Here is a 23,443-nt window from a genome sequence, read left to right as displayed (position 1 = left end):
TAATGTCTAGTGGTGTTTAAAACAGAAAACCTTATGGAATTAAAATACATGAGGGGCACCTGGGTGGCTCAGTCTGTTAAGCGTCCACCTTTCACTCAGGTCATGATCCCAGAGTCCTGGAATGGAGCCCAGCGTTTGGTTCCTTGCAGTGGGAGTCTGCCTCTCTCTCTCTCCCTCTGTCCTCCCCCTACTCATGGCGTGTTCTCTCTCTCTCTCAAATAAATAAAAATCTTTTTTAAAAATAATTAAAATACATGACAAAAATGATAAGTCAGGAGGTGGGTAAGTGTAATTATATTTTTAAAAGTGTAATTATATTACTTTGTCTTGGAGTAAATGTGTTGATTAACTTTAGACTTGAATGGGTGAACTGTATAGCTTATAACCTCTAAGATAACCAGTAAAACAATAAAAACAGTGTAATTTCCAAATTAGTTAAAGGAAGCAAAGTATCTTCTGGGTTAGGTCTATTAATGAAATACACATATATATTAATATCAGACAAAGTAAGTTAAAGAGAAGAACTGTCAGGAGTAGAGAGGACAGGTATATAATGATAAATGAATCAAGTCATCAGGAATATATGTCGAATTATATATACACCTACAAATCAATATGAAAAATACAACCTCATCAAATGATGGTGGCAAAGGCACTTTACAAACAAGGGAAACTAAATGACCAGTAAACATATGCAAAAGTGCTCAACCTCACTAGTAATGCAAATTAAGACTACAATAAGATGTCACTACACATTCATCATATCAGGATAATTTACAATTTGAACAATGTCATTTATTGGCGATTACTAGACATACAAACAGGCAGGAAAGCATGACTGGTAATGAAGAGAAAAAATAGACAACAGCATCTGAACCACAATGATCCCCATATTGGAGTTAGTAGACAAGAACTTTAAAATATTGATCATATGTTAAAGAACATGAAAGATTGACAAAGTGGATAAAAAATAGAGATTGTCAATAAAGAAGTGGAAGCTATCTTTAAAAATAATTAAATATTCTAAAACTAAGAAATAGAACCCCTGAAATTAAGAGCTTACTGGATATGCTTAACAGAAGACAGAGTACAGCAAGACAAAATGTGAGATTCACAAACTTGAAGACAGTTCAACAGAAAATACCCATGCCAAAACACAAGGGGACAAAAAAGCAGGAACAAAGTATGAGAGATACGCAGGACATAGAAGGTCTACCATTTGTGTGACTGGAATCTTAGAAGGGGAGAAAAGAGAACTGGGACAGAAGCAATATTTGAAGAGATGTAACTTATAATTTTCCAAAAATGTTGAAAGATATCAACCCACAAATTCAAGAAACCTAGTGAAACCTGAGCAGGATAAAGACAAAGAAAACCACACTTAGACGTATCATTGTTAAGAGCTGAAAACGGAGGCAAAGAGAAAATCTTAAAAACTAAGTAAAAGAGGGCACAAAAATAGGATTGAGGTACATTTCAACAGAAACTATGAATTCAGAAGATAATGTCATGACATTTTTAAAGTTCAGGAGGGAAAAAATATCTGCTAATCTAGAATTCTATATCAGGAGTAAGGGAAAATCCTTGAAGAATTAAGATGAAATGAGGACATTTTTGTACACAGAAAAGGCTGGAAAATGCATTATTGGCAGGTCTGTACTACAAGAAATATTCAAGGAAATTCTTCAGACTGGGGTGCAATGATCTCAGATGAAAGCACAGATCTTCAGGAGTAATAAAGGGCACTGGAAAAAACTGTGGGTAAATCTAAAATAATTGGCTGTAAAACAATAATGGAATTGTCCTATCAGGTTAATAACATACGTAGAAGTGAAATGTACAATAACAGCACAAGGAGTAGAGGGCTGCAATAGAGTTGAAATTGATGTGTTAAATGTGCAGAGATCCCGAGACTTCAACTCCCAGAAATTCTAATTCAGTGTGTCTGAATTTGAGGCTCCCCAAACCATCACATTTAAGAAACTCCCAGATGTCTTTTTTTTTTTAAGATTTTATTTATTTATTTATTTGACAGAGATCACAAGTAGGCAGAGAGGCAGGCAGAGAGAGAGGAAGGGAAGCAGGATCCCCGCTGAGCAGAGAACCCGATGCGGCACTCGATCCCAGGACTCTGGATCATGACCTGAGCAGAAGGCAGAGACTTTAACCCACTGAGCCCCCCAGGCGTCCCCCAGATGTCTTTCTATGGTCATTCCTGGATGCATTTTAGGAAACACTGGTGAAGGTGCTGGGGAGTCAGGGATGGATTTTAAAAAGTAATGACAGGCCTTTTTCACTTTAGAAAGATCCTTCTGGGGACTGGAGAGGGTGAGTAAGAGGAGCCTGGGGCTGACCCACAAGGGCAGAGAGATGACACCGGTCTGGCCATTGGAGCAGTGGCCTTGGGATGGGATGGCGTGCAGAGACAAGAGATGTTAGAACTTCAAAAAGCCTTCCCAAATTCTCAACAGACAAGAATCTTTCGGATTTGAGTATGAGATACCAGAATCCCAGGAAAATTTCAGAAATTCCTTAAATCATCCATTATGCCGTATTTCCCCCAACACTTTATGTGTTTTGAAAAATAATGATTGACCATAATAATAATCAGTGAACATTTTTCTGTAAGAGGGTTATACCAAACATTTCAGAGTTTTTTTTGTTAAAAACAATGTGTTTAAACAGTTTAAACTATGCGTTTATTATTATAATGAACCAACATAGTAAGACAAGACGTTATATTTCAATAACACGCAAAAACAATCTCCACCCTATACAGACATTTGACAATAAAACACCTTAAAAAGGGTAATGTTAGCACAGAGAAAATACCAAATAAAAGTTGTTTAAAAAATGGAATGATACTATCATGAGTATTTACTCTTTAAAAGTATAAATGAAAATTTAGAACATGTAAAATATTAGTTGCCCTTGGGCTTTGATTTTATGATAAATATTTCAGAAGCAGAGAGGTTTATTTCATTTTGCACTGATGCTGGTTGAATTCAGTCTGTGTCCTAACATACAGCTTCAAGTTGGGTATTAGGGAATGCATTATTTCATACAACTTACCTTTATTTTTAATTACCATCTTTTAATGATGGAATATTTTGCTTGACAAAGAACTATAACCTGTAAGAAATATTCAAACTTCTGGAGAATGTCAGCTAACACAACTGGGTTAGTGTTCCAGTAGCATGTTAAAATTACCACTTTAGGGACCTATTTTGCTTCCAAAAATTTATTATTCCTTAGAACACCACTCATAGGATCAGAAGAAGGCATGCTCATACTATGTATACAAACTTGTAAATATTCATTTTATTTTTTAAATTAAATTTATTTATTTATTTATTTATTTGAGAGAGGGAGTGAGCCGAGAGGGAGAGTGAGAGGGAGAAGCAGACTCCCCGCTGAACAGAGAGCCCGATGTGGGACTCGATCTCAGGACCCTGAGATCGTGATCTGAGCCCAAGGCAGACGCTTAACTGACTGAACCACTCAGTGTCTGTAAATATCCATTTTAAACACGTTTAAAAACTTAGCCACTTTAAAAAAAAAAAAAACAACTTAGCTACTTAAAAAAAAAACTTAGCCACTTAACACATTTGCAAGAGTGGCTCACTATTAGCTGCAGACAGGGTCACAAATACACTTATCACTCAGCAGCTGCTACAAACAAGCCTGAATACACTTCCACCGTCTCTCTCCTGCATGCTCCTGTCCCGGTTCCCAGAAATGTCTGTTTTGACCTTTGTTTCCACACGCCGGTATTTCCTGCTCTAGCTTTGGACAGGTCAGTGAGTTCCTTCGAATCAGAAAGCTCTTGTTGTTGAAGGGTAAGTAAGCTTTGATTGTCACAGGAGAATAATCCTAGCTTTTCCTGCCCCTGGAGGGACATAAGCCAAGAGAGGAGGAGCTCCAGGGACGGAGTGGTCAGCTGTGTAAGGGGGTGCTGCGAGGGGCTGTGGACTCACAGAGAGCAGGTCAATGGCATGACCCTCCTGCCAACGTTCGGCTCTGACTGCTGCACCTCTCAGGGGCTGGCTGGGCGACGCGGGGCTCTACTGGATCTGAAAGCTGCCCAAATATCACAGAGATTTGGGGCCCTTGTGTGCTGTTCCCCTCTTCCTTCAGGATCTCTACGGACACTCCCAGCCATCAGGTCTCTCCTCAAATATCATCTCCTGTCCAACCTCTCCAGCCACTCTTTCTATTAAGTTCTTCACAGCACCCATCACAGCTTCTCCTTTGTTTGTTTATTGTTTAGCATCTGCCTCCCTCCACCCCGGCGGCAGATGACAGTTCTATGAGAGCAATGTTTTCTCCTGCCTTATCTCCTGCTGACTCCCAGTGCCTAAACACCGTCTTCCATGAACTTAATGAAGGAGCACCTGAGCGGATAGAGTACGCATGTGCAGATGGAATTTTAAAGTCACCTCTCTTGACTTCCGTTTTCTCAGGAGGAGCGGTGGGGAGGTTTGGGGGTGAGAACTCCTACCTGATCCTTTCAACAAGGTGTTGGTGGACCCAGACAGTGAATCCCTAGTGGGCTAAGCATATACCAGGCAAGGCTTAGTCTATGTGCAATGCTGCCAGTGACCAGTGGGGGGCAGCAAGTCACTACAGTTGAACAGGACAACACCTGGGAGACAGAGCGTGGAACACCTGAGGTTTAACACCCGCCCCCCACCACCACCACCTGTCAACCTTGCTTATTTTCACCCTTTGGGATGCAAGACTTTCTTAAACTTCCTTAAACATAGCATGCGCACCCCTTGCCGCCCCGAAGGGAGAACACCGACCCAGTGTGTGGATCCCAATACCAGCTCTGTCGCTCTTTCCTGGTGCCCCTGATTTGTCCGCTTCTCTAAAGTGGGCGTCATTGTGAGCTCACGGAGTCATTCTGAGTCTCACAGCACATATGGCTGTGGAAGGACAGTATGTGGGGTCACGAAAGGGCTTTGAGGACTGCAGGAGCTTTGGGGGAGCCTGCTGGAGCCTGGACCTGCAGAGACCCCCACGAGCTCCTCACTCGCCAGCTCATCTGAGTCCACGCAGCTGGACGTGGCTGAAGACCAGACACGCCACACATCGGCCTCGCTCTAGAGTGACTCCCGCAAACCTTGGGTGGGCCCCCGTGCTGGCGATCGGACCCCATTTCACTGGCCCACTCACCCTCCCGCTCTTCTGACTTCCCCATCTCTGCCCCTCTCCTCAAAACACCAAGGCCCCCATCCTTGCAGGACTGACCTTATTTCTTTTTTCACTGAGAAAAGAGAACCCACCAGAAGAGAGCTCCACTTTCTCCCAAGGACCTGCCCGGCCTCCCTCGGTCCCCCAGGGTACGCTGTCTGAGCTTCCACCCACCCGAGGTTGGAGGTTCAAGGTTCGAGGTTTGGCTCTTGAAACGGTCTTCTCTCCTCCGCATCTTTTTTTTTTTTTTTTTTTTAAAGATTTTATTTATTTATTTGACAGAGAGAAACCACAAGTACACTGAGAGGCAGGCAGAGAGAGAGAGAAGGAAGCAGGGTCCCCGCTGAGCCGAGAGTCCGACGTGAGACTCGATCCCAGGACCCCGAGATCATGACCTGAGCCGAAGGCAGCGGCCTAACCCACTGAGCCACCCAGGCGCCCCTCTCCTCCGCATCTTAATTAGCTTCCCTGCTAGCTAGCGGACATCCCCAGGAGACTCCGAACAAGCTGTAATAGTTCTTGTCTTAAAATAAACCTCCTGACCCGGCCTGGCCGGCTCTTCTTCCAGCTACTTTCCCATTTCCTGCCACTGCTGAGTCAGATGCAGCTCCCTGGAGTCCGGGCCGCACCCTCCCTCTCTGGACCCCACTTCCACCAACCTCCCCCTTCCCGTGCACCAAGCCTCTGGTGATCACCAGTGACCTCCCCATCCCAATCCCACCCTTGGCCCTCACCTCACCCCCTCTGGGTGGTATTTGACACTCGGGCATTGCCTCTTGGAAATGCTTCTTCCCTTGTTCTCTGTGCCTCGTGTCTTCTCCCGCCACGCTCGCTCCCTGGTTGGCCCGGGAGGTCCCAGGATGTAAAGTCCTCAAGGTGCTGATGCTGCCATGTTCGTATCCCCCGTGCTGAGCCCTGGCCCTGAATGCAGGGCTTGTGTGTTGACTCCATTTGGAGGAGGAACGGACCACTCCAGCCTGATGGGTCAAAGCCGAGCTCTCCATTTTCACGCCTCCTGGTCTGCTTCTCCTCCACAGCATCCCTGGCCGCTGGGGCCAAAAGCGCTGGGGTCATGCTTGACTCCTCTCCCTGCCCCAGGTACCTGGTGGTCCCTCAACAGATCCTCTTAACTCAACCTGTCCACCCTGCCCTGAACTGACCACTTCTCACCACTCACCACCTGACCGCCCATCCCTTCCCCAGAGTGGCAGGAGCCTCCGAGGATTGTCCTGCATTCCCGCCGCACAGACCTGTGCAAACCCTCCAGGGCCTCCCCTCCAGCTCACAACAAAGTCAAAGCCCTACCTTACCATGAAGCCTGACAAATCACCACCCCACCCCCCAGCCCACCCCTGCCTCCTCTCTGGGCACCTCCCCTCACTCCCTCTGCTTGCCCACATGCGGCCCCCTGAACTTTTTTTTTTTTTTTAAACAGTCTCCATCCCTGGCATTGAACTTGTGCTTTGTTACGCCTGGGACTCTGACCCAGCCACCACATGGCGTCTCAATCTCTGCCTTGAGGTCTCTGCCCCCCTGCTCCCCTGCATACTGGCTGCCGCTGGTCCTTCTGCCTAAAATTGCCTTGCTTTCTTTATCCACTACCCTCTGGCTCTGCTCTATCTTTCCTCACAGAACATACTTTGTTACATAGGCATGTGCTTGTTTATGCTGCCTCTTATCCCCACTGGAAGGGGAGCTCCATGAGCCTGGGTTTCCAGCGCGTGTTACCTGTGTCTAGAACAGTGCCGGGCACACACTAGGCCCTCAGATTTCTGCTGAGTGAATGGGTAGATGGGTGGATGGATGCGGGGGTGGAGGGGGGCAGGGAGCAGCGGGTAGGGAGAGACGAACGGATGGGTAACCACAACTACAGCGTCAGAGGGCAAAACACAAAACACAACTCATACCCACATCTCCTGCATCTGAATAAAACTTTTCATTTTCCCTAAAGCCAACTTAACTTTGTGCTTCCAGATGCTTTGGGGGATGGGGCGGTTGGGGTGGATGTTTCTATCCCCAGTTTTCAGGCACTGGGAGGAGATGAGTTGGGAACAGGCCGAAGGCTGTCTAAGCCTCTGGCTTCCTGGGGTGGTCCCAGAGCCCATCGCTTCTCACATGTATCTGGGGGACAATTCCCCGGAGTCCAGGAGTGCTGCGAGATTCATCTGGTACTGGCCAAGCTGAGGAAGCAGCCGCAAGAGGGGTGGGGCTGACTCTGGCGGACGGGGAGGACCCTCGCAGAGGCCGGGGACCAGCGAACCGTCTCCTTGGGAGAAGCTTAACAAGGACATAGGAGGCGGGGGGAGGCTTTGGTCTCTAGGCCCTCACTTGCCGGAGGAATGTGGGTACCACGTGTCCCCACCCTCGCCTCTGCCAACCTCCTTCCTTGTAGGACTCCTTTTCCTTTTGAGCTCAGAGCTCCCCAAATACTGTTTTTTGTTTGTTTGTTTGTTTGTTTGTTTGTTTTGTTTTTAAAGATTTTATTTATTTGACAGAGATCAGAAGTAGGCAGAGAGAGAGGAGTAAGCACGCCCCCTGCTGAACAGAGAGCCTGATGCGGGGCTCAATCCCAGGACCCTGGGAGCATGACCTGAGCCCAAGGCAGAGGCTTTAACCCACTGAGCCACCCAGGCGCCCCCCAAATACTGTTTTTAAAGCTCGAGCGTGCCTAGAGGACACGCAGTGCCGTCCGCCCTGCCTTGGAGCTGGTTGTTTTCACACATCGTCCTTCCAACCTCCCAGCCTGGGGGCTTCTAGTCATGGCCAGGTCTGCGCCCTACAGTGCTGGCCCATTAGCTGTGTGGTCAGAGGCTATGCCTGCTTCCTGAGGACCCCCAGACTCTGGGGCGGTGTGGGGGGCCGAGCTCTGAGTGGGCCAGCCTGGGACCAGCGGCAGCCAGAGGCAGGGCCCCGGACACGAACTGACCTTGCATGAGGGTTTGCATTATTGGACATACTCCTCTCAACAACCCTGTGAGGGGGGTACTATGATCCGAGGGGAAACTGAGGCACTGACACCCCTGCTGGTATGTGCTGGAGCCTGGACTCACTCCAGGCCTGTCTGACCCAGTGTTCTCACCATGAGCACGGGGGCCGTAGCTCACGCAGACCTTCCTGCATTGGCACAGGTCGCCTCACGTCCAGGACATGGTCTTCGGGGGGGGGGGGCTACTTGCTGTCAGGGCACAGGGTTGTCAGCCCTCCCTGTCTAGGGGCCTGTGGGGTAAGGAGCAGGGAGCATGGAGGCGGCTGTTCAAGTTGCTAACATTGACTTCAGTCAGGCCCATCTGAGGAGAAAACCAGTTCTGAACCTTGTAAGTTGTCTCATCACACTCAGAAGCACCTGAACCCTTGCGTCCCCCACCCCCACCCCGCCACGATTCCCCACGTGGCTTACCAAGGTGTCTGGAGCACTTACGAGTCCACCTGCCAACCTAAGGTGCTGTCCCCAGCAGGCTCCTGTGGAAGGGATGTGCCAGTGAAGGAAGGTTCTAGAGCCCCCTCCCCACCCGGAGGCTGAGCCCTAGCTTGGACAGAGAGGCAACTCTGGGGCCGAGCCTTTGAGGAACGCTGAAGCTGGTAGGGAAGGGATGGACATCTGAGAAGGAAACTGGGCAGCAGTCACGAACAGAGCCAAGTGGGGGCCTGGCCGAGGGACCGAGGGTCAGCTGGGGCCAAGGGGCTGCCTGGTTCTGCCCCCAAGGGCGTGCACAGCTCAGAGTTGCAGAGCTACCCGGGGGGGTGGCGGCTACTGTGCGCTAACCCCAGGGGAGCAGCTATAGTGGGCACTTTGGGCTTTGCTGGGGGCCTTTGGGGGAGGAGGGTATTTCTTGGGTCTGGGACCACAGAACTTAGCCATATTCTCCTTGCCAAACACAGATCCTGATGTGATCCCCTCAGTGCCCCGCCCCTATTCTCTCCATCCGGACACCTGAGCTCGGCTTCCAGGGCACAGCAGACGGTGGTGGGCAGGAGGCTGTTGAAAGTGGAGCTCATGGTGGAGGCAGAAGCGCCCGTGGAGGGGAAGACGAGCCTGTCACCCACATCCAGCCCAGGCATCCGCAGCTCCCCTGGGAAGAGTTCATCAAAGGCATCACACGTGACCCCGTAGAGGGTACAGGGGAAGAGGGGCGGCTCTGAGCAGAACTCCTCCGGGAGCAAAGAGCAGGGATTCAGAGAAGGGAGAGCCACTTCCCAGCTGGCCAGGCATGCCTGCAAGACCCCAGCGGGCTCCCTCCTGCAGGGACACTTATCAGCCACCCCACCGCAACCAATGAGGGAGGGGTCCCTATGTGCCAGGCACCGTTCTCAACCCTGCCCTCATGGGGTTAATAGTCTAGTGACACAGCCCCGCCCTGTCCATTCAGAGGAGCAGGCACAGATGGGATCTCATCTTTCTCCTACACAACAGGAAGATTTTATTCACCCATAACTCAACATACTGACCTCACACTAGGTGGCCCATTGGAATCACCTAGGCAGTTTCCACAAAGGACAGATGCCAGGCTTTCAACTCCCCGTGGGATTCTGATTTCAGCTGTCTGGGGGACTGCCTGGGCATTAGTGTCTCTTAAAGCTCCCCGGGTGATCTAATGTGCAGCCACGTTTGAGAATCTCTCCTCCCTAAGTCTCCTGCACCGCCAGCAGTCAAGGATTCTGGAAACAAAACGCATGCATGCAGAGATGCACATGGAAACACACACAGAGTCAAACAGATGCGCACGCACACCTACAGACCCACGAGTCTGCACACACACACCCCACCCACACAGGTGTATATCGGCAGCACACCACCCCCCCCCCCGAAGTGCAGGTGCAGGTGCACACAGACACCTGTGTGCATGTCCCTGGACACGCACGTACCATGGCACCCTTCTGAGCTCCTTCCCCTCCCCACCTGGCCATGACGATCCCTGCCTCTCAGGACTGGGGGCTGCACACAGTGGCCTCAGAGACCAGGAGTACCTGAGCCACACAGGGCCCCCTTACCTTCACCACAATGGGCATCCTGGGGACAGCATCCCTGAGGAAGATGCGGAAGATGCCATGTGACCGTCATTGAGGTAGTACACCAGCTTCTGGTGGCCTCCTGGGAGCAGAGAAAGGGCAGCCCTGAGGGGCACATGGCCAGTGTCAGCACTGATGATCCACACCCCAGCACAGAACCCTCAGAAGCGGCTCCAATCCAGGGCCCGGTGCAGGAGAACTCCTGCTCTCTGCTCCAGGAGTCTTCTTGACCCCGTGCCAGGTTGGGGTCTGTCTTCTGGGTTCCTGCTCTCCCCTCTGCCCAGCTGCCTTACCTGCCTCGCCTCCTCCCGCCTTGAAAACCACACTGGAGCCTCCCACTCTGGTTTTTTGCTCCCCCCTTTCTTCTGCCCCTGCCTCCACCCTGTGCTTTCCCCCTCCCCCATCCCTGCGCAGCACCCCAGGTCCCCTGTTTCTAGAGAACTGTAAGTAAAAACTTTTCCCTTCAGGATGGTGCCCGTGTCCTACGACCAGGCCAGATTCTTCACAGTCACTTAGTCCGCAGAATATTGCTTTCTTCTTCTCCTTCTCCTCCCCCTCTTCCCCCTCCTCCCCCTCCTCCTCTTCTTCTTAAAGATTTTATTTATTTATTTAACAGAGAGAGAGAGAACAAGTAGGCAGAGCAGCAGACAGAGGGAGAGGGAGAAGCAGGCTCTTTGCTGAGCAGGGATGACCGATGTGGGTCTCGATCGCAGAACCCTGGGATCATGACCCGAGCTGCAGGCAGCTGCTTAACCAACTGAGCCACCCAGGCACCCCCAGAATATTGCTTTCTTGAATCTAAACTCAGGATTACACACAGGCATTCCAGGGACCACTTAGATGCTCAGATCTTTCTGAATATTGTTTTTTCCCTCCTCTGGGTCTTCTCCCCACCATCTTCTCCCTGGTGTCAGTCACCGCATCTCCTCCTCTCTCTCCCAGCTGCCATTATTGATCCTGACTCCGGCAACCCCAGACCCAGGTGTCCTAAGCCACTTCACCACGACATCCTGGAGGCTGAGAGTTCAGCAAGGGCACGAACGTTTCAGCCACACAGATGGGGGAGCCCACTGCACCCCAACTAGCCGTGCCATGTGGACAAATATATCCTCTCCCTGAGCCTCAGTATTTCCACCTGTAACATGGGAATGACCAAAACTATCCCCCAGGATTGTCGAGCTGAAATGAGACAAAATAGGTATTTCACACAGAATAGATAATTATTAGCAGCTCTTATTATTGTGGAAATAAAAATAATAAGCCCCAAATACTTATAACTTGGACTTCTGTTAACCGAAGGCTAAAAATCCTGTGCTGCGTATCAAAATATTCTTTAACTAACACACTTTGTGGGGAAATGAAACCAGTCGACACAAGCGCCTTTGGGATTAAAAGCTGTGGGCCAGCGTCTGCCACAAGGATAAGGGGGGAGATTAACAGGATTTATAAATATTTATGTGTCAGTTATCTCGAACCCACAGAATAGAGTGGGGCAATCTATCCGCATTCTCCATTTCGTCATGAAATTGAGTTTCTGCGTAGTTCACGTGAGAACAGCCACCCCACCCCGCTCCTGCTGCAAAATAACAATTAATTAATTCTCCCATCATGGCGAACCTCAATTGTCAAAAGGTTTCCTATCACCCTCCATGTCACCCTTAACCTTCAGGCCACAACAACAACAATATTGCCTTCCTATATTTGTTGTAAGAATTTGTTGTAAGAATTTGCACTCAGTGGACTCCGTGAATTTTTCCTTTTAAGAATCTGCACCTGTCAGAAAGCACTTGCTGGAAGAATTTCAAATGCTTGTTGGCAGCACAGTAGTGTCTGTGGCCTCATGAGCTGTATTCTGTGACTTTTCCTCCACAAATGCGATTTAAATACATGGGCTGCTCAGGAAGGGTAAAGACTTTGTCTTGGTTCTCTCCCTCCCAGTCTACTTGAGAATGACACAACAGTGATGCTAACAGGTTTGTTCTTATACCCCATTCACAGTTTGTCTCTTGCTAATTGCTAATTAGGTACCGGGGGTGGAGCCCAGACTCTCTGTTCATCCTCTTCCTCCGGATGTCTGCACAGTGCCCTCCCCACCCCAGGGCTGGCCCACCCACCAGACTCCAGCACAGTCTTCTTGGCAATGATGTTCACAGCAGCCATGCAGACAGACTCCACATCGAAGTGTCCCAGCTCTGCAGTGATCTTGACTCCACTCCCCATGGGGAAGTCCTGGTCCATGACAGCACTGATCACACTTGCCATCTGCAGGGACAGACCCAGACCCTGATATGACCAGCCCCTATGAGGGGGGCTTTACTTGCACCATCGCCCTTCCTTCTCAGAATAGCACTGTGGGGAGGTGTTATCATCCCCACTTTACTAGGGAGGAAACAGAAATTGTGGCCCAGAGAGGGGCAGTCACTTGCCCAAAACACACAGCAAGTGTACAGGTTGTCACACCTGAATTTGGTGTGAAGTCGGAGGTGTCTGAATTCGGAATCACTGAAATCAACACATGTTCGGCAAAGATGGGATGTTCCCTGGATCGGGGGCAGAGTGAACTTCTACGTGACTAGAACTTAACCAGGGACAGCAAGTAACATGTCTAAAGACAGACAGGGGGCCAGAGGCTCACAGTGCTCACATGTGCATGCGGGCCAAGTGCACAGAGTCAGACAAAGACCTCTCAACAAAGGCAGGTCCCCGCTACGGCTGGGATGCACAGGGATGCACGTGATTCATGCACGTTACAACAGCTCCCCCTACCGGCAAGCAAAGGCGCACAATGCCCCGACCGACCCCAGCCCAGGCTCCATCTCCTCTTCCTCTCTGACCTCCTCAAACTTGGGCTTGCAGCCTTCCTCTTGGGGGAAGCCCCTTGGATGTCCAGGAGGATCATATCATGCCTGAAGGCCCCTTCCATCTCGAATAGGCGCCGGCAGTAAGCCGGGGCCTGGGTGAAGGTGCCCGCCATCTGGCCCTTCAGAAACCACGTGGGGGCTGGACGCAGGTCACGTGACCTGTGGAGAAACGCACACCGGTACGTAAGGGTCAGTAAGACCGGGGGCATTATAAAACGCCAACATGGGTAAAAGGTGGAGACCAGCACAGATACACACAGAGGGACATGTGACTGCGGCGCCCGCACAGAGACGCACCCCTGGATATACGCGTGGGTGTCCCCGGAGACACATACATCGCCTGTGACTGGCTTCCAGTTGGGGGGCTCATGGTCGTGAGGCCGTCACTTCTCTCCGCTGCTGCCTCCCAGTGCCCCCACCTTGCAGGGTTCCCCTTTCCCTCCTTAGAGGGCTTGTGATCAGAACCCCAAATCCCAGGCCCCCCCCCCCCCCACCACTCCCGCAGACAAGATGGCTGAGGAACCAATAGGGGACATGCCAAAATACTGAGCCATCAAGATAAATAGCATTTAATGCGATATTTTTAAGAAGGAAAATTGATGCAAAAACATCTCCAATGAGTAAAATTTTTAATTTTAAATAAAGGCAAAATTGGTAACAGTGAGTGCACCCCGAGGCAAAAGGGAAAGTCAGGAATTCCAATCCTGTCTTTATTTAAAATTTTGATATTTTCCTCATCATGGATTTTTTGCATTAATTTTGATTTTTAAAAATATGACGATGTTATCTATCTAGAGTACTAAGGTTTTTTTGCATCACCTTACATTTTTCACCCAAGGCGGTTGCCTTGCTTGCCCTGCCCTAGTCCCAGATAACAACCAGCTTCTTTACTGGGGACAGATGAAGCATCTTGAGCCCCAGAGAGGCCACGGCTGACCAGAGGGCAAAGACTAGAGATTGGCCGTGAACCCCAGGACCCCTGCTTCCCGGGCCGGGAAAACCAGCCCTCTCACCTGGCTCCAGTCACAGCTGACCCCAGGGCCCTGGCCAACTTGAGCAGATGTTCCCATACCTCCAGAGTGTTCCTGAACTAGGCGCTCGGGGGGAACATGCTCTTGCTGTCCTGGGTCCACAGCTGGAGGACCAGCCTGGGAGAGGGTGGGAAAGATGCCAGGGGTTCTCAGACACGTGAGCCCCGAGATCTGGATGCTTCACCTGCCCCACCACCCTCACCCTACCCCCAATTTCTCTCTACCTTCCCACTGGCCCCTGCCTAGTTCTGGACTGAGTCCCAAGGAATGAAAACACTCACCCCTTAGAGACTTCTGCCCAGACAACAAAAATGAGAAAGTGATGCATTTATAAATATAATTATCATTATATAATTTTATATATAATATATATAATTATCATAATAAAATTATAAAAAGTGTAGGGCGCCATGTTATAGGATCAGAGATGTTAAACAACGTTCCCAAGAGCACACAGCATGTGCCCATGAATCTGAAACACAAGCACTGATCGTGCTGGTCTCCCGGACTCCAATGCAAATGCTTTTTCTGTGAGGTCGCCTGACCCTAGATCTCCTAATGCCAGGTCTGCCCACTGTCTATGCAGATATAAGCAATGTTTCTTCGGCTCGCAGGTGCATCAGGGAGGCAGTGGCCCACTGACCCAAATGCTTGTATTTTGCTGCTTGAGCCTCTCCTGGGTCACCCCATAGGACTGCCTTCTTCTGGTTGCAGAGGCCCAGCTCCACAGGCCGGGGCCCTAGGCTTGCTGTCCTTCGTGCACCCCCCCCCCATTTTCCACCTGCCAGCACTGCCCTGCTGGTTCCCCCTGGCCTCGGGTAGGTGCCGGGCCACCTTGATCAGCTCCTCTTCGCTGTTGAAGGTCAGGAGCCACACCCCATGGCAGGCAGCGTACGGGATGTGGGAGGCAGGGTTGGTGTAGATGATGTGCGAGGGGGCCATGCCCAGGCCCAGTTCCTGCTCCAGCTCGAACCTGGCCTGGGGGATGGTGTCAGGGGTTGCCTTGCTATCCACCCCTGCCCTCTGGGGCCGGAAAGCTGGGGCATGAGCCCAAGGGACTGCCCTTGACTGACTCCCTCCCCTGTACCTAGCACTGCAGTGGGCACATCTGTGCCACTTAGGCTTGTAGACGGCTCTTGGGAAAGCAGAGTTGGCCCCGTTTTAAAGAAGAAGAGCGTTCGGTGTGCATGAAATGTCTGGACAGGAACGGGGCCTGTGCCTCAAAGCCTGTGTCCCCGCACTCACTGGCTCCCGTTGCCCGCCCCACACACATGACCCAGTGGCAGGTCAACACCCCCACCCCTGCCCTAGATCATTCATTTCTTCCTTCAAAATCAAGTGAGCATTTCCTGTGTCGGTCACTGTCCTAGGAGCTGCAGGTCCATCCTGAGATCCCCGGCAGCTCGAAGAGAAAATCTCTGTGTCCTTTGAATTCAGCAAGAATTTGGGGGTACAGTTAGCTTGGGAGAGACATTGATTAGGGTCTCACCAGGGGGAAAAAAAAAAAACAACAACAGGGCAAACTGATGGAAGCAGATCCTAGCAGGAAGTTGTCTCCAAAGGAAGAAGTGGTGCTCCCCCAAACCAGGGTCTTTGTGTGGAAGTTGGAACCTCAGACACAGGGCTCCTACCTAGGAAGATTCCTGGGACAGAGGGGAGAGGGAAAGATACCCTGACTCCTCCCAGGGCCTCCCAGTCTCCTGCCAGGCCCCCCAGTGGCTGGCCTCTGCTGGAAGCCAGCCCCCTGGGGACAAAACAGAGACGGGGAGGGACAGAGAAAGGATCAGGAGGCCAGGAGGCCTAGGGTAAGCACAGGGGCATCAGAGTCTTCTTAGAGGTAAAGACATTTTTTTTTTTAGATTTTATTTTTATTTATTTGACAGACAGATCACAAATAGGCAGAGAAGCAGGCAGAGAGAGAGGAGGAAGCAGGCTCCCCGGTGAGCAGAAAGCCCAATGTGGGGCTCGATCACAGGACCCTGGGATCATGACCTGAGCCGAAGACAGAGGCTTTAACCCACTGAGCCACCCAGGCGCCCCAGAGGTAAAGACTTTTAACTGGACCCTTGAGGAGCCAACCAGGCCAAGCACCAGGGAAGAACATTCCAGACACAGGTGGCAGCTGGTGCAAAAACTCAGAGGCGGGGAAGGAGCCTGGCCCCCGGAGGGATAGAAAGGAACGTCGCTCACTGACGAAGGGAGACAGGAATTTCCCAGGCTTTGCAAAACTGATCCATGTCGAGTATTATTAGCCTGGTATTACAGGCATGAAGCTAGAGGAGCAGAGTGTGGCGTCCAGAGCCCAAAGAGCCCCTCTAAGAAGACGACCATCCCATCTAGACCTGATCCAGACCCAGCTAGACACTTGAAGAGGGAAAGACATTTCTTTTTTTTTTTAATTTTTTATTTTTTATAAACATATATTTTTATCCCCAGGGGTACAGGTCTGTGAATCACCGGGTTTACACACTTCACAGCACTCACCAAAGCACATACCCTCCCCAATGTCCATAATCCCACCCCCTTCTCCTAAACCCCCTCCCCCCAGCAACCCTCAGTTTGTTTTGTGAGATTAAGAGTCACTTATGGTTTGTCTCCCTCCCAATCCCATCTTGCTTCATTGATTCTTCTCCTACCCACTTAAGCCCCCATGTTGCATCACGACTTCCTCATATCAGGGAGATCATATGATACTTGTCTTTCTCTGCTTGACTTATTTCGCTAAGCATGATACGCTCTAGTTCCATCCATGTTGTCGCAAATGGCAAGATTTCATTTCTTTTGATGGCTGCATAGTATTCCATTGTGTATATATACCACATCTTCTTGATCCATTCATCTGTTGATGGACATCTAGGTTCTTTCCATAGTTTGGCTATTGTGGACATTGCTGCTATAAACATTCGGGTGCATGTGTCCCTTTGGATCACTACATTTGTATCTTTAGGGTAAATACCCAATAGTGCAATTGCTGGGTCATAGGGCAGTTCTATTTTCAACATTTTGAGGAACCTCCATGCTGTTTTCCAGAGTGGCTGCACCAGCTTGCATTCCCATCAACAGTGTAGGAGGGTTCCCCTTTCTCCGCATCCTCGCCAGCATCTGTCATTTCCTGACTTGTTTATTTTAGCCATTCTGACTGGTGTGAGGTGATACCTCATTGTGGTTTTGATTTGTATTTCCCTGATGCCAAGTGATATGGAGCACTTTTTCATGTGTCTGTTGGCCATCTGGATGTCTTCTTTGCAGAAATGTCTGTTCATGTCCTCTGCCCATTTCTTGATTGGATTATTTATTCTTTGGGTGTTGAGTTTGCTAAGTTCTTTATAGATTCTGGACACTAGTCCTTTATCTGATATGTCATTTGCAAATATCTTCTCCCATTCTGTCAGTTGTCTTTTGATTTTGTTAACTGTTTCCTTTGCTGTGCAAAAGCTTTTGATCTTGATGAAATCCCAATAGTTCATTTTTGCCCTTGCTTCCCTTGCCTTTGGCATTGTTCCTAGGAAGATGTTGCTGCAGCTGAGGTCGAAGAGGTTGCTGCCTGTGTTCTCCTCAAGGATTTTGATGGATTCCTTTCGCACATTGAGGTCCTACATCCATTTTGAGTCTATTTTTGTGTGTGGTGTAAGGAAATGGTCCAATTTCATTTTTCTGCATGTGGCTGTCCAGTTTTCCCAGCACCATTTATTGAAGAGGCTGTCTTTTTTCCATTGGACATTCTTTCCTGCTTTGTCGAAGATTAGTTGACTGTAGAGTTGAGGGTCTATTTCTGGGCTCTCTATTCTGTTCCATTGATCTATGTGTCTGTTTTTGTGCCAGTACCATGCTGTCTTGATGATGACAGCTTTGTAATAGAGCTTGAAGTCCGGAATTGTGATGCCACCAACGTTGGCTTTCTTTTTCAATATCCCTTTGGCTATTCGAGAGGGAAAGACATTTCATTGCAATCCTTTGCCAGCCTCCCTTTTCCTACCACGCACACAGCCCTGAGGCTCCTTCCTTGTCCTTCTCATCTCTCCAGCTGCAGACACCACCCAGGCTATCCCTGAGCCTCTCTCCAAAGCTGCAGCGACTTGCTCTTCCGGGCACAGTTGCTTCTTTGCCAAAAACGCCCTTCTGTCGCCCTGGAGGATGCTGAAATCATGCTTCCTATTGCTTCCAGGAATCATTTGGTCAGGACCAACCGGCTCAGCTGCTGAGGCTCCACAACACCAGAAAAAGGAGAGGAGAGAAAGAAAGCCGGAGAAGAAACGGAGTCTTACCAAACCTCAGTAGGAGACTGGAAATCACCCTTTGGTAGATCATTTGGAGTGAGGCTACAATCACACAATCACTTCTTCGGATCAACCTGGCTTCAGAAGAGGCTGGGTCTGCTGAAGCGTGGGCTTTGCTTTGCTGAAGAAAGGTGGCAAGTCTGGGCAGTGCCGAACTCCTTAGACAAGAAAGGTCCCACAGAACCCCTTCGGACATGAAGTTTGTGTCAATATGTCCTTGAGTCTCTCCTTTTCTGTGTCAAACTTTCCCATCTGACTTCCATTCACTGAACCCTAAGGTTTTTCCAATGGAGAAACAAAGGCCAGAGAAATTCACCACATGTCACCCGGTGAGTTAGAGGACACATGGTGAGCAAGTGGCCTGGTGCACATCTACCCCAAGCTCCCCTGACAGACAGCAGAATGTGGATCCCAATGGTCAGCATGGGGTCTCCCCTGGGGTTCCAAGTTCTGTGTCTTGCCTCCTAGCCTGGGGATGAGTGCAGAATTTATCACAAAGGCACCATGACACACACAGCCTCCAACCCCAAGGCCATCCCACCAGTCCTCCCTGGAGGGCTTGCATCCTGGGTTCTTCTGAAATATGGTTGGAATGAATCACCAGTACCCAACAATTATGATGGTCCTTGGAAGATCCAAAAGATGAGTAAAACAGGCTCTTTTTCCTCAAGGAATCCCTGGTGTTGTGAAAGCCATAGATCTATAGATAACTAGAGAGCACAGAGGAAGACTTAATATTCCCATTCTATTCAAGGAGATGAAAAGACTCACTCAAGGTCACATAGTGACTGACAGAGAGCAGGACTCTGAACCCAGTTCTGGTAACCTCCTAGCCTCTGTTCCTAGGAATTAAAAGGCAGCATAGGGGCTCAGTTATTTAAGCATCTGACTCTTGGTTTTGGGTCAGGTCATGATCTCAGGGTCACGAGGGCCAGCCTCAGGTCAGGCTCCGTGCTCAGCCGTGAGTCTGCTTGTCCCTCTTGCTCTGCTCTCCCCTACCACTCAAACAAACAAACAAACAAATAAAATCTTTCAAAAAAAATAAATAAAAGGCTGCATAACTCAGTGACAACACACACAGAATTTAATGTGCCAAATGTAGATGATGGTGATGGTGAAGATCATGTCATTATTTATCAAGAACTTACTCATGACCATACCCCTTGCCAGGCAGCAAACCACTGAGTACTCACAAAGCCTTACGGATGTAGTTATGGTTATTATCCCCATTTTATAGGCAATGAAACCAAGGCACAGAGAGGCAGCACAGTAATAGAATCTACTTAATAGGCTCATGGAGAGTAATGAGATAATGCATGGAACGCCTACAGCCTAGTGCGTTTGTGACACTGGTTAAGAACTCATTAAACTAGTTAATGATGACGATAATGTTGGCATTTTAGGGCCTTAGAGATCATCTAAACCAGGGTTTCTAACACTTTTTGTCTTAAAAACCCAAATGTGGGCCCTAGAACAGCTGTTTATTATGTCTGGTGGATGCTCAGCATCTTTGAACACCTGTGTCACGGGAAAGAGAGAAACGGACTTTCCCAGACTCCCTTGCAGCCAGGATGTGTGAGTATGACCCAGGCTCTATCAGGCTGACCTGAAGGCAATAAGAACCAGCTAGTATTATAAAACTGATTCTGGTGGCCAGGGTGTGTAGTGGTGAGATAGTCGTTAATTAAACTATTTCTGTTGTCAGCTGGAATGAATTTCCCTGAAAGTAAGGGACCCAATGTTCCTGCGAGTAGAATGACACAAAAGGCACTAGGAAAATAAGCATTGGGGTGGAATAACTTCTAATAAGGGTACTAGAGAATTTAGAGAAATAAAATGGCAAGCTGAGAGTCATAATTTGTTGGCATAAGACATGGCCAGAGAGTCAGAATTTTCTATGACTAAACTATACGGAATCTCTCATCTCCTGCAGCCAAAAAGATGAAGGAACCAATACAAATTGGTTTAGTCCAATTTTAGTCCAATAAACCAAAAATAAAATCTTGAGCATACGAGTTGCTATCTTTTAATGCCGGTCAAATGCACAGCCTTACCCCACACACGCGCATACATGCACACACACATACACACGTGAAAGGTATCCAGACGATCAACAAGCATAAGAAAAGTCCTCAATACCACTAGTTACCGAAGAAATGAAAATTGAAACCACATGAGATTCTACTACTCCTCCCTAGTGTGGCGAAAACAAAAAAGACTGGCAATGCCCAGTGTTTTTGAAGATGTTGAGCAGTTGGAGTTCCCATTCTATCTCGTGGGGTTGTAATTGGTGAGATCACTTGGAAAAACTATTTGACAGCATTGACTAAAGCTAAAATACACGTACCCTATGACTCAGTAATTCCCTTTCTGAGAACGTATCCAACAGAAATAAGAAATACCCAACAGAAGTCTGTCCACCGAGAGACATGCCTGGTTGGCTCACTCAGTGGAGCACGTGGCTCTTGATCTTGGGGTCCTGAGTTCAAGGCCCATATTGGACATAGAGCTTACTTTTTAAAAAATGTATAGTAGGGCCTGGGTGGCTCAGTCGTTAGGTGTCTGCCTTTGGCTCAGGTCATGGTCCCAGGGTCCTGGGATCAAGCCCTGCATCGGGCTCCCTGCCCTGCTCTCCCTCTCCCACTCCACCTGCTTGTGTTCCCTCTCTCACGGTTTCTCTCTGTCCAATAAATAAAATCTTTTTTAAAAATGTACAAAAATATTCAAAGTTTTTTTACAGGAGGCCCAAACTGGGAACATTCCAAGAGTCCACCAACCCGTAGAAATAATGAATTCATTCATGTATATTCTGCCGAACACTACACAGCAATGAAAAAGAGCAAACTGATGCTAAATACAGAAATACGAATGCGTCTCACAGAGGGAATGCTGAGAAAAAGAAGCCAGACCCAAAATGATACTACATGCAAACTTTTCCATTTATGTATGGAAGTCCAAAAACAAGCAAAATTAATCAGTGTTGATAGTCAGGGGATTCCTTACTTCTGGGTAGGGGGACTGTCCCCTGAGAGGGGGGTGTGAGGGAGCCTTCTAGGTTGTTGGAAATATTCTTTTATTTATTTATTTGACAGAGAGACAGAGATCACAAGTAGGCAGAGAGGCAGGCAGAGAGAGAGGAGGAAGCAGGCTCCCTGCCAAGCAGAGAGCCTGATGCAGGACTCGATTCCAGGACCCTGAGATCATGACCTGAACTGAAGGCAGAGGCTTTAACCCACTGAGCCACTCAGGCACCCACGGGTTGCTGGAAATATTCTTCGATTTTGTTCTTAGGAATACAACACACACACACACACACACACACACACACACAGATATCCCCTGCTTTTTGAGCAGTTCTTGAGTGGTAGTTTTGACCCAGAGCTGTTGAATTCAAATGCCCACTTCTTGCTTCCAGCTCTGTTCTTTGAAGCCACACAGCACAAATCAGTGTAACCCCTGCCTGTCCATGGCAAGCTTCTGCCAACATGAAGGTCAAGATCGAGTCAGTTGAGCCTTCTCCTCTCTATGGCACGCGCCTCCAGTCTTTTTCACAGGTAGGAAAACTAAGGTCCCAAGAAGTCCTGGGACTTGCACAAGATCACAAGCCCAAATTCACACCTGACAGATAGCAGAACTAGGGTTCCCTTCAAATCTGACCCCTCCCCAACAGAAATGAAGAGGGTCCCCCTCTCCATGCTCAGCTCCCAGTCCGGATTAAGGGTGTAGCTATCTGTGGCCAGGACTCCTCCTTTCTCCCTTCTTCCCCACAGGGAAATCTTTAAATTGCTCGGTATCATCACCATGTATGTTTTTGGAGTTCTGCTTATGCATGTGTCCACAGACAACACAGAGTATCATTTTTGTTCATAAAAAAATTAATATCGGGGCACCTGGGTGGCTCAGTGGGTTAGAGCCTCTGCCTTCGGCTCAGGTCATGATCCCAGAGTCCTGGGATCGAGCCCCGCATCGGGCTCTCTGCTCAGTGGGGAGGCTGCTTCCCTCCCTCTCTCTCTTTGCCTGCCTAAATGCCTGCTTATGATCTCTGTCTGCCAAATAAACAAATAAAATCTTTTTAAAAATTTAACATAAATGGTGTCACATTGTATCATTTTGCAATTTGATGTTTTTCAATCTCTAGTTCTTAGGTTATCATTACTGGTTCACGTAGCTCTCCTGAAACTATTTCTAACTCTACAGAGTGGTCCTTTATCTGAGCAAAGGTGGTTATTTACCCATCCTTAACTGAGTCCTGATAAGTTTTTCACACTTTTTATTATTATAAATGGAGCTTCTAACCAGCTTTGGACATGTCACCTGTGCATGTGGGTGAGGATTCTCTAGAGTAAACACCCGTCAGTAGAATTGCTGGGTCACAGGTAGGTTCCTCATCAGGTGGACCCAATGTTGCCTCCTTTCTTTCCAAAGCAATGGCCCTCGGAGGTACACCTCCTGCAGACATGTGACTGCTGGCCCTCCACATCTTGCCAATGTAAGATGCTATTTGCCTTCGTGCCTAATTTTTAAGGAATCTACTTTCTTAGCTCTCTCTATCTCCAACAGTTTTTGCATACTCCACTCATGTGTTTGTATTCTTACTTTTCTATTGTCTGTTTGATATATCATTTACTATAAAGACATATCTAAAAATACCAGCCTAATTGTCTATTTGTAGATTTCTCCCTGTATGTCTGTCGATCTTTGCTTTATATAATTCAAGGCTACATTGTTGGATCTGGAAAGGTTTAGGCTCATTATAATTTCTAGGCAAATTTTTAAAAATTATTAAATGATGACTCTCTTAGACCCCTAATAAAGACTTTTGCCCATAAACCTACTCAGTGGGGAGGCTGCTTCCCTCCCTCTCTCTCTTTGCCTGCCTAAATGCCTGCTTATGATCTCTGTCTGCCAAATAAACAAATAAAATCTTTTTAAAAATTTAACATAAATGGTGTCACATTGTATCATTTTGCAATTTGATGTTTTTCAATCTCTAGTTCTTAGGTTATCATTACTGGTTCACGTAGCTCTCCTGAAACTATTTCTAACTCTACAGAGTGGTCCTTTATCTGAG

At 48.5% G+C, this 23,443-nt stretch overlaps 1 protein-coding gene across 1 annotated transcript in view; it reads right to left on the bottom strand.

Moving 5' to 3' along the window:
* Positions 1-8,390: 8,390 nt before the first annotated feature.
* LOC132002031 (antizyme inhibitor 2-like) overlaps positions 8,391-23,443 on the bottom strand; it is a 19,946-nt gene continuing 4,893 nt past the window's right edge. Inside the window, 8 exon segments of the mRNA XM_059377070.1 lie at positions 8,391-8,412; positions 9,128-9,345; positions 10,186-10,244; positions 10,247-10,285; positions 12,318-12,465; positions 13,038-13,084; positions 13,087-13,223; positions 14,877-15,118. Of these exon segments, the coding sequence (XP_059233053.1) occupies positions 8,391-8,412; positions 9,128-9,345; positions 10,186-10,244; positions 10,247-10,285; positions 12,318-12,465; positions 13,038-13,084; positions 13,087-13,223; positions 14,877-15,118 (912 nt within the window).

Source organism: Mustela nigripes, chromosome 14 (genome assembly GCF_022355385.1).
Source record: "Mustela nigripes isolate SB6536 chromosome 14, MUSNIG.SB6536, whole genome shotgun sequence".
NCBI lineage: Eukaryota > Metazoa > Chordata > Mammalia > Carnivora > Mustelidae > Mustela > Mustela nigripes.
Note: the sequence above shows the minus strand (reverse complement) of the source record. Positions and strands in the feature narration are given on the sequence as shown.